At 39.0% G+C, this 10975-nt stretch overlaps 1 protein-coding gene across 1 annotated transcript; it reads left to right on the plus strand.

Moving 5' to 3' along the window:
* On the plus strand, window positions 1-5347 carry LOC117016825 (double-headed protease inhibitor, submandibular gland-like). Its single transcript, XM_033096551.1, has 6 exons — window positions 1-147; window positions 730-743; window positions 1284-1405; window positions 2941-2983; window positions 4615-4721; window positions 5172-5347. Exons 1-6 carry the CDS (start codon window positions 93-95, stop codon window positions 5215-5217), a joined length of 387 nt encoding a protein of 128 aa, XP_032952442.1. The 5' UTR covers window positions 1-92; the 3' UTR covers window positions 5218-5347.
* The last annotated feature ends 5628 nt before the right edge of the window (window positions 5348-10975 follow it).

Raw genomic sequence — 10975 nt, forward strand, 5'->3', positions numbered from 1 at the left:
TGTGTGTGTGTGTGTCAGACGGTTTCTTCTCTCTTTCTCTGGACTTCTGGCCTCAGAGCAGCCCATCTCTACTACCCTCACTCACCAGCACGATGAAAAGCATCATTGCTTTTGCCATTCTTGCTCTGGCAGCTACTACATGGGCTGGTAAGTTAGGATTCATTTGAAATGCTCATACCTTTATGTTAACTGCAATATATTCAGCCTTCAGTAATTATAGAATGTTAAAGTCCGGAGATAATTTAGAAGGGATCTATTTGGATTGGTCCAATTAACAAAGTGGGGGTGGTTGAGACCTTCAGGAAGAGAGACAGAGAAGAATAAAAGGATTGTCGGCTCTCCACTCAGTTCCTGATCAGGATCCAGGATCCATCAGGTTTCTGACTTGCCCTTTCACAAACCACTTATGCAACTTTGAGACCATAACTGAACCCTACACTGGGCATGGCCACAGGCACTCATGGATACCTGTGACAGCCCTTCCCCCAATGACCAGGGATTTCCCCCATGTTTTCTTACCAGGATCACATACATGTCTGTCCTCACCCCGAGTTGGCCCTGAGTTAAGATATGACCTCTCTTACATCTGGCCTGGGCAAGGGATGTCAGGAAATGGTTTTAATTATTGTGAACAATGAGTTCAGCTTTGCATTTCTAACTGTGGGATTTCCTTTTTCTCCAATTCCTTCTCTCCAACTGCATCTCATCCCACTGTCTTGGGTGATCCAGCAACACCCACAACGGTGAGTGCAACCTTCTCTGTGGTTTTTGTAAAAATGAAATCAAAGCTAATGTGTAAACGGAGCTGGTGAGATACATAGTTAAACTGGCTCACAGTAGACGGAAATAATTCTCAGGAGATAAAACTCTTCTTACTCTGATTCTTCTGGTGGCGTTTCTTTCTTTAAAGGTTACAAAAAGAATTTCCTTGTAAAAGGAGAACAGCAGATAAAGTGAACTTTTACCTTTGGGTAGCATTTAAACTTTTCTGAATTTTTTTTTACATTCATTATTCCTTTGGACTCTCACCATAACCCTACAAGGGGAGGTGAATGTTCCCTTCTTAAACAGCTAATTCACATTTTGCTTAAGGAATGTTTTAGGTTTGGTTAATTTTTGTAGCACAGCACATTGTCCATTGAAGATCTTCTGGACATGTTTGCTGAGAAGTTGAAGAGGCTAGTATTCTTTCCACTCGTTTTTCTCCTCACCATTTTGAAATGAGAATGACTACAGAATTGAAGCAAGAGAATGTAGAGCATTATGTTTTCTTCCAATTACAGGTAGACTGCTCCAAATACATGAGAGAAGGAAACAGCATTGTATGCTCCAGGGAGTGGAAACCAATATGTGGAGCAGATCAGAGAACTTACAGCAGCGAATGCATGTATTGCTTCCTAAACCAGTAAGTGTGGTACTCAACTTGAAGAACCCACCCCGCCCACCATTTTTTTAAAGATCACAAAGTCCACATTGGCCAAAATCTCCTTGGTTTTTAAAAACATGGTTTGACATCCTCTTTTGTCATGCTCCTCCAATACTCTTTGGACATTGCTTTGTTAAAATTAATAAATTAAATAAATAAATAAATGTACCTATATCTCTCAGGATATATATATATATATATATATATATATATATATATATATATATATATTTCTTTGCTATCCAACCAAATTCTCATTCCTATAACACTATCCCTTGGCCATTAACTGCTATATATAGACATTTTTATTCTCACATGGCATTTAAGGAAATTGGGTCTAAGGCAGGAAATGCATCTTGGTCAAATTTCCATGAATCTCCTATGTTAACAACATTATTCTTATTGCACCAGGAACTCAGAGGACAGCTCTCTCTATTTAGGCTCTTAGCCATGGACATTATTGTCAGACTTTGTTCTATCCTTCGTACCCCAGGGGAAATTCATGTTGCTTCACATGATTGTCTGGAAAAGTCTGGGGAAGAGAGTGAAAGTACAAATGGGTAGTTGGAACCAGCTGGAATCCCTGCTGTCACCAGCGCCTCAAATTAAATAATTCCTCAGTAGAAGCAACATCTCAGCTTCCGGGGAAATGAAAGAATGGTTATTTCCAGCCATATGAATTCACTACTTTATGATTAAGTGGTTAAAATCATGGGCTTTGGTGTCCGACGTCTGGATTAGAATCCAAACTGCGCTTACGAGATCTGTGACATTAGGCAAATACCCAATCAATCCACTACACGCTTCAGTGTTCTCACCTGTAAGATAGAAATTATACCAGCGTCTAGAATTTGCTGTGATGAAACATGTCAAAGCTTACCTAAGCAACAGACACAGAGTAAATACACATAGAAATGAGTTCTTCTTTCTTCTCATTTTCCTCCTCCTTTTCTCTTATTTTCTAGCTCCTCTGAAATTTACAGTCAAGTGTAATAGCAAGTGTTATCCATAATGAAGTCTCAGGGATATGCAAACACATGCACTACTAAAACCATAGGAGCTGAAAGACTGATAAGGTCTTACCTATTACATTATCTCATATCCTCTTTTTAGAAGGCAGGACTCTAATACACAGAAAGGAAAAGTGACTATCACAAAATTAACCACACTAGTAAGTGCCAGAAATGGATTTGAGCATATTTTCTTTTTCTTAACTGCAAAAATATTTTCACACTATATTATGCCTCTGATTTTTATCTTAATATTCGTGGACTATTTTTAAAATGCCCAATCTCCTTCTAGTGTTGATCTTAAGAATTTCTGTTTGCAAAATGATTATCCATCAAAGATGTTAATGGTCAATATTAGCCAACTAGAATTGACTATGTTAACCAGAAATCCTCATTCTCAGTCCAGGTCAGACAACACAGAACGACATGGGACTGTATTTTACTCTGTAGATTATGAAATATCAAGTAACTGTATTACCCAGTCAATAAAATCTTCTCTTCCAGGAATAAGAAAATTATCCTCAGAAAACTTCATGATGACCAGTGTGTAAGTATATGCAGAAATTTTATTTATTCTTAATATAAAATATTACTCTAATTCCTCACTATCATAGAGAAAACCATTTTAAAATGTGTATTCTAGAAATTATCTATGACTATGTGTGGGGACAGAGCCCCAAAAAGCAGTTTCCAGGCTCTCGGCCTCACATAGAAAGGTGCTGGCTCAGGTAGTAAATGGCCATCGACTGTGATCAAATGGCCATCAGCTGTGGCTAGTTGGCCGTCAGCTGTAACCAGTGAGCCATTAGCCATGAATATAACTGCCGAGGCTAGGCTAGCAGAAAAACGGGGAGCTAGCAAGAAGATGGTGGCTGAGCCTGCAAGCGGAGCAGTGAGGGTTGAGAATTGTGTTGCTCCTGGTTCCTGTGTCTCCAACCCAGTCGCCAGTGAGAGTATAGTGGTGTGACTCCCCTACCTATGGCTCCGTGGGTGTTCTTTTTTGGCCTCACCATATCCTGCGTTCTTGTGCGGGGAGTGGGACCAGAGACCCCGCCAGACGCCCCGCATGACACTATGTATAGTCATAGGTCAGACACCTGGCCAGCCCAAACAGATGACCTGAAGTACAGTTAATTGACTTACTCAGAGGAAGACTCCACAAACTTTACTCATAGCCCTTAGTTGGGGCAGATTGTTATACGTGTGGTTATTTTCTAACACTGCAACTAATCAGCAGGTTAAGAAAAGGATTTCAGGGTAATTAGAGACTCAAGGACACTCTCATAACAATAAAGGAAGTTATTTTTTTAAAGCACAAAAAAAATTCACGAACAAGTATAGAGACAATTCAGGGGTAAGGAGCTATGTGAGTGGGGTGTCAATAATATTAATAGAGTTTGAAGTGTGATATAAGAGAATTGTAAACATGGGGTTTTGGTAGTAATGACAGTTCATTTTAAGGAAGGGCACGCAACCCAATTTGGTGGGTGAGCGAGAAACGTCATCATGAAACTATTATAAAAGTAGATAAATTGACTTTCAAGGAGAAATAGGAGTTGGTCTGATGGATAAAGAGGATAAAGCCATGCAATGGAGGAAAGCCACCATGAGCAAAAGCACAGGGATGTTCCACAGCAGAGAATCCAGTCCTTAAGTTACCTAGCCTAAGAGGACAGCAGATCAGACTGGAGAGATAAGCACATGTCATGAGGGGAATTTCTGTTGGTGGAGAACAAGACCTAATTTGGTTTGTAAGAGATCACTTTGGCATCAGTGTGGAGGGTAATTGAAATCTCAGATAAAGCATGGAGGCTGGGCAATAAATTGGCAGATAATTGCAAATGTGTAGGCAAGACATACCAAGAGCCTGAATGACAGTATGGTGAGGAGAGGACTAATTTGGAAATTAAGTACAAGATTGAATCCACCGGATGTATTTGTCACTGAGATGTAGAGAATGAGAGAGAAGGGCGCCCTAGACTTGAGCTGAGCTTGAGACTTGTTGAGACAATATTCCCAAGACTGTTGGGTCACATTATATAAACTGCGGAGGCTATGTCTTTTGCATGTGGGATTTTGGACTAAATGATCCTTCAAGGTCTTTTAAAAGTTCATTTTCTATGATTTAATTATTTGAAATTGTTTTTTCTTTGTTTCCTTTTTTTTGGACATGGGCAGGTTGAGTGCACCCACTATGCAAACGCATGTACCATGGAATACAAACCTCACTGTGGATCTGATGGAGTAGTGTATGGCAACAAATGCTTGTTTTGCAACAGTGTTGTGTAAGTGCTGGAATCAGTATGTTGTTTGCAGAGATAACCTTTCTCGCAGAGCCAGAAATCATCTTAGCTACCTAATAAGCTAGATGTTGCTATGGAGCGTAAGAGTGAGATGGTTCACTGATCATCATAATATTTTTACAAAAAGTAAGAAGAGAGAAAGAGAAAGAAAGTAGATAGTAGGAAGAAACTGAAGCTAGGAAAACTAAAGAGTTGTAATATTATTAAGTGGCAGATAAAAGAGAAATTTGCAGATTTTTTTTTTTTTTTTTTGCCTTCTAACACTGGCTTTTACTAGCATACTGAATTATTTTATTCACCATGCTGAAACTCAGTGGTTAACTGCTCACTGTTCATGCTGTGTACTCATTTTCCTGGCTCTATCTAAGGATATCAAACTTTTAATTTAAGGTCTCCAAAGGCTTCCATTTAAAAATATGATTTCTCTTATAGGAAGAGCCGTGGTGCAATATTTTTGGCAAAGTATGGAACATGCTGAGTCTCTCTGATGCTCAAGGACCCCCAGATCCCTTTGGCAGATTCCACAGAGAGAACCAGTTTCCTCTAGGATGGATATGGGGGCAAATATATGGATTTGAATCTTCAATAAAATAATTTCAGCAAAAAACTGTCAGGCTTTTTTCTGTGGATGTGATTCTTCTCTTGAGGAGAATAACTATGGTCATTTTGCTGAACTGTAAGTCACATGGAAAGATTTCCTCTATTTCTACTCATGTTGGGAGTGGAGAAAAAAATCTCATAGCATCCCATTTCATTTATTTATTTATGTATGTGTGTATGTATGTATGTATGTATGTATGTATGTATGTTTCTTTTTTCCACCTTCTTCCGCCTCCCCCGCCCCCACTTTGGCTTAAGCCATTGTTTCTCAGTCTAGTTGTGTAGGACACAGCTCCCTGGCCCATGCTGGTATTATGAGCCTTGTGCTCTCCCGGGCTGAGGCAGTTGGTCCCCAGTCATCTGTCAGCAGCTCACAGCAGCTCACGGCAGTACACGGTAGCCCACGGCAGCCCACGACAGCTCACGCTGGCTGCCGGCCGTTTACGCTGGCACACGGTAGCCCAAGCAGCACTCAGCAGCCCATGCCAACCTCTGGCTGCTCACAGCAGCCCAGCTCCAGGGACAGCCCAGCTCCAGGGACAGCCGTTGTTCACAATCTTAGCCGTAGAGGGTGCAGCTCACTGGCTCATGTGGGAATCAAACCAGCAACCTCGGCACTAGGAGCCTGGCTCTCCAACCACCTGAGCCACCAGGCCGGCCCCCATTTTAAAAAGACTCAAATTTTTTAAGTAAACATGTCCAAGGGGGGATCTGACCACTAGTCTTACGTTACCTTTTGATACACTAATGAAGAGTGGAAAATTCAGATTTGGAGAAAGATAGAGTGAGAATCCACAATACAAGCTAATCAGAATAGACCAGGAATAACTTATACTTTAGGTTATTACCATTTAAACAGACCTGAGCTGATCATGTTGGGGAAGAGATTAAAAACAATATGATCCGATTAAATGTTGAAGTCGTTAAAAAGGCCAGAGGAAAATTCAAGGAAGCTGGGACAGATGAGGATATAGATATAAATTTCTTCTGAGGCCTCTCTCTTTGACTTGGAGGTGGCCATCCTCCTGTGGCTTCACGTGGTTTTTCTTCTGTGCCTGTCTGTTTCCTAATCTCCTGTTCTTATACGGACACCAGTCACGTAAGATTAGGGCCCAAGCAATGACCACATTTAACCTTACTGACCTGTTTAAAGACCCTGTCTCCAAAAACAGTCACATTCTGAGGTACTGGGTCTCAACATACGAATTTTAAGGGGGCACATAATTCAGTCTATGATAGCAACCAAAACAAAATTGCCAAGTAAAGTGAAATCTCAAGCTGATATTAGACTAAAAATACGAAAACATAACATGTAATTATACTTTTTATTTAATCAAGTCTTGATATTCATGTTTGATTTCATAATATGCATATACTGTGTTTCCCCGAAAATAAGACCTAGCCGGACAATCAGCTCTAATGTGTCTTTTGAAGTAAAAATTAATATAAGACCCGGTCTTATTTTACAGTAATATAAGACCGGGTCTTTAATACGATATGATATAATATGATATGATACGATATGATATATAATATAATACTGGGTCTTACATTAATATTTACTTCAAAAGACGCTTTAAAGCTGATTGTCCAGCTAGGTCTTACTTTTGGGGAAACACGGTAGTATAAATAAAATAATTCATAATCACAATACTCCTTGTGGGCTTTAAGAAAGTAGAGATTTAAGGTTAATATCAAATAAATACTTTCCAACTGAAAAACAGTAAGTTAAGTAAAAATAGCAATTATATGTTGATAAAATAATAATAAAGATGTGGTATCATTAAATGAATAGAGTGGCTACTATATTTTTAGAAGAAAATGTTTAAATACTGGGAAAAATTTGATTAGACAAAAACAGTTTATGTAAATAAACTCACTTTTCCAATTTATAGATTAAAAAGCAAAATTTTGTAATTGCACAAGTATACATATTTTTAAAACAAGTTATATAAGTAAATCTACTCTACAATAGGTAATATAAATAAATTGTTATATCTTATATAAATATAAATAAATTATAATTACTAACATTCATCAGCTGAGATGCAAATCTGAAGAGAAAGAAGGGACAAATTTTAGCGTATATTATTAAAATATGAAGCCATGTAAGCATATACCAAAAAATTTTAAATTTAATGTAGTCAATTCTTCTCTACACTTTTGAGCCTATAGTTTGGGTTTGTACTCTTTTTTAAGAAACCATGTCTCTCATTATTGAAATACATTTTTATAAAATGTATCCAAATACCCCCTTCCAAGTATCTCCTTCTTTTTAAATATCTTACAAAAACGTCTTCCAAATTGTTAAATTATTCTTACTAACAATGTCTGATATCAAGTTTTATTGGATTAATCTTCAAAACAGTTATAGGACCACCAGTAATCCTCTGTGCAAAGAACTGGCCAGAGCCAGGGCAGTCTCTGAATGTGCCTCCGTCTTCCAGTCTTCCATACGCTTCTATCTATGCACCTCTTGCAAATACATATGTATCAACTACTATTTTGCAGGGGTTGGGAGTCTAGACTGGTGATTGGTCTTACTGAGATATAGTAAGAGGTTGGTGCCCAGAAAGCAATGGAAAGAAAGGATGAAACGCAGTTTCAATGATTGTAATTTATCACCCACCATCGCCAGACCTTGTGCCAGGTTCTAGGGGTCCTGTGATGCCCAAGACAAATTCTGCTTTCGTGGATATTAGTATTCTTAGAGGTAAGCCACATAGGGAAATCCAAATCAATAGACAGGGAGAATGCTAGAGGAGGAAATGCACACCTGCACGTAGGGTAGTACTCCCATGGATATCAGGAAAAAGAAAGAAAGTGGAAGGTAAGAGCAGAACAGAACATCTCTTTTCATTCTTTTGTTTGGAGCCTCAGGAGACCAAAAATTCTTATCCAAGAATTTAAGCCCTCACTAAAATGGTCTTTCCAAATATATTACAAATAAAACTGATAGACTTTTTTATGTAGGGATATTTTGTTTCTTTATTATTCTGGCAAACCTGAAAGGGTTCCTTCTCAAAACATGAAAGAAAATAAAAGTAATTTTCTCCTTGTGAGAGGCTCACAGCTTGTAGATAGCAAAGCTTTGTTTCCTTACTTGTAGGTTTGGTCTAGAGACTTTGAAACTTTCTTGATTATGAACTACAGTAAAAAAAAAAAAAAAAAAAAAAAAAATGTATTGACCTCACCACCTAGAAACACACACACACACATACACACACTATTTAAGATGCATTATAATTCTTATTTTATTCTACTTTATTTTACTTTACTCTGTTTTACTGTATTTTATTTAAAAATAATGATGGTAACAAAATAAATTTTACAACCTACTAAAGAGTCACAATATGCAATTTGAAAAACTTGCACTGTAGTGTCCTGAGAATTAATGCTTAAATTGGGCAACATGAATGTGTTTCTGTGTGTGTGTGCTCACACTTCTGTGTCAGGTGAAAAGAAAGAGGGATATCTTCAACTCACACTGTTGCAAAGAAGAGTTAATCCAGATGGTCCACCCCAACCTGGGCCCCCACCAAGATTTAGATTGTCAAACCTCTCCTTCCAGGCACCCTGTCAGATATCGTGGGCAGGGTTTGTTGTCCCAAAATGAAATGGAAAAAAAAAAAAAAATCAGTCTTTGAAAAGGGACATAAACCGGAAGGAAGAGGCATCAGATCCGACACGGGGTGAGCTCACCACCAAGGCCTCGCCTGAAGGACTTCTCAGTTATTTTCCTCCTAATCTTTCAGGAAACCCATCTCTATGTAATAGCTTTTTACTTTTCCCCTTCTCAGTAATTCCATTTAAAGTTTTCCCTCCCTCCACCCTTTTAGGAAAGCAATTCATGTACATCTGTACAGCCGGGGATGCTTTGGGGAGAAAGAAGGGTTAGGGCAAAACAAGGAAGAGTGGCTTGTCTCAGTGCCAGCTCTCGGTTAACCCCAAGGGCCAGGCAGTAGCCCTCCCCACAGGGAGTTACCAGTGGGGACCAGCCGCTAGTGAGTGCATAGTTCAGAGAGGAGGAGCTCAGAACGACAGAGAAGGGTGAGTAAGTGGACCACTTAGGAAAGAAATAAGCTTATAAAATAGTGGTTCCACTTTGTGCTAGAGGAATTGCACCTCTGAAAGGCAGAAACAATGACAGTTGAGTTATACTAGATTGAACACCGGTCTTCACAAAAAAGGAGTCTAGGAAATAACAAAACAGTAATTCTATCCACACAGAAGGGATAATAAGAAAACTAGTCTTATTTGGCATGTGAGATGGTCTTGTCAAAATAACACAACACTGGAGAAAGTAGGCGAGGAAGAATTTATTCAAGGCTGTTGCACTAGAGAGAGAGGCCAGAACCTGTCTGAACTCAACTCTACAGCAAAAAGAAGGAGGGCTTTTAAGGTCTGGGGTGAGTTGGTGGGAAAGTGCTGGAGGTGGTTAGGGGGAAGTCATAGGCCATCTGCTTGCTAATTGGCTTGTCTAAAGGAAGATAAACTTCACATATCTTTATGAAAGGAGGTAGTTTTGCAACTTGGAGCAAAGTGCCCTTAAAAAGTTAAGTTCCTGCCCTTCCACAGATACTAGGAAAAACCTGCACTGTCTTCCTTGAGGGTTATATTCCAAAGGAATGGCTCCTAGGTCCTTCAGATTATAAAACTGGCTTATAAAACTGGCAAGAGGATTCTAAAAGATTTACATCTCAAAGGGAAAGAGATCTTACTATTACAAGTTTTCTCAAGCAAATGATGGAAGATAACGGAGGTCGTCAAGGGCCTAGAGTCAGATAGAAGTCTGTTTAAAGTTTAGCCAAGCTGAGTGGAACATTAAAGTCATTAAAGAGAGAGAGAGAGAGAGAGAGAGAGACAGAAGGAGGGAGAGAAGGAGAGAGGGAGGGAAAGAGAAACAAAGGAAGGAAGGAAGGAAGGAAGGAAGGAAGGAAGGAAGGAAGGAAGGAAGGAAGGAAGGAGAGAGAGAGAGAGAGAGAGAGAGAGAGAGAGAGAGAGAGAAAGAAGAAAGAAAGAAAGAAAGAAAGAAAGAAAGAAAGAAAGAAAGAAAGAAAGAAAGAAAGAAAGAAAGAAAGAAAGAAAGAAAGAAAGAAAGAAAGAAAGAAAAGAGCAGGATGATAGTCCCTTATTGGAAGTAACATTTGCAAATATCTTCTCCTATTCCGTTGGTTGCCTTTTTGTTTTGTTGATGATTTCTTTTGATGTGCAAAAGTTTTTTAGTTAGATGTAGTCCCATTCATTTATTTTTGCTTTTGTTTCCTTTGCCTTTGGGATCAAATTCACAGAAACACCTCTGATACGAATGTCCATAAGTACATAGGTAAAGGGATCAAATATATGGAAATGGGAGGAAAGTGAACTCCAGGTGGTGAGTGCGCAGTAGGGTATACAGATGTGGAATTATACTGTACACCTGCCAATTATATACCGTCATTAACCAAAGTTACTCCCACGAAAGTTAAAAGAAAAAAGAAAAAGAAAAAAAACAGAGCAGGAGAATATACAGACCTGGCTAATACTAACCTCTGGCTTCCATACAACCCCTGAGAAGGGAAAGACTTTATCCTACAGCCTGTGGTGGGACTGGTCATTTGTGTGGTGGCACTTCTGTGATGGAGAAATAGCTGTTG

The sequence above is a fragment of the Rhinolophus ferrumequinum genome, chromosome 24 (genome assembly GCF_004115265.2).
Source record: "Rhinolophus ferrumequinum isolate MPI-CBG mRhiFer1 chromosome 24, mRhiFer1_v1.p, whole genome shotgun sequence".
Classification (NCBI taxonomy): domain Eukaryota; kingdom Metazoa; phylum Chordata; class Mammalia; order Chiroptera; family Rhinolophidae; genus Rhinolophus; species Rhinolophus ferrumequinum.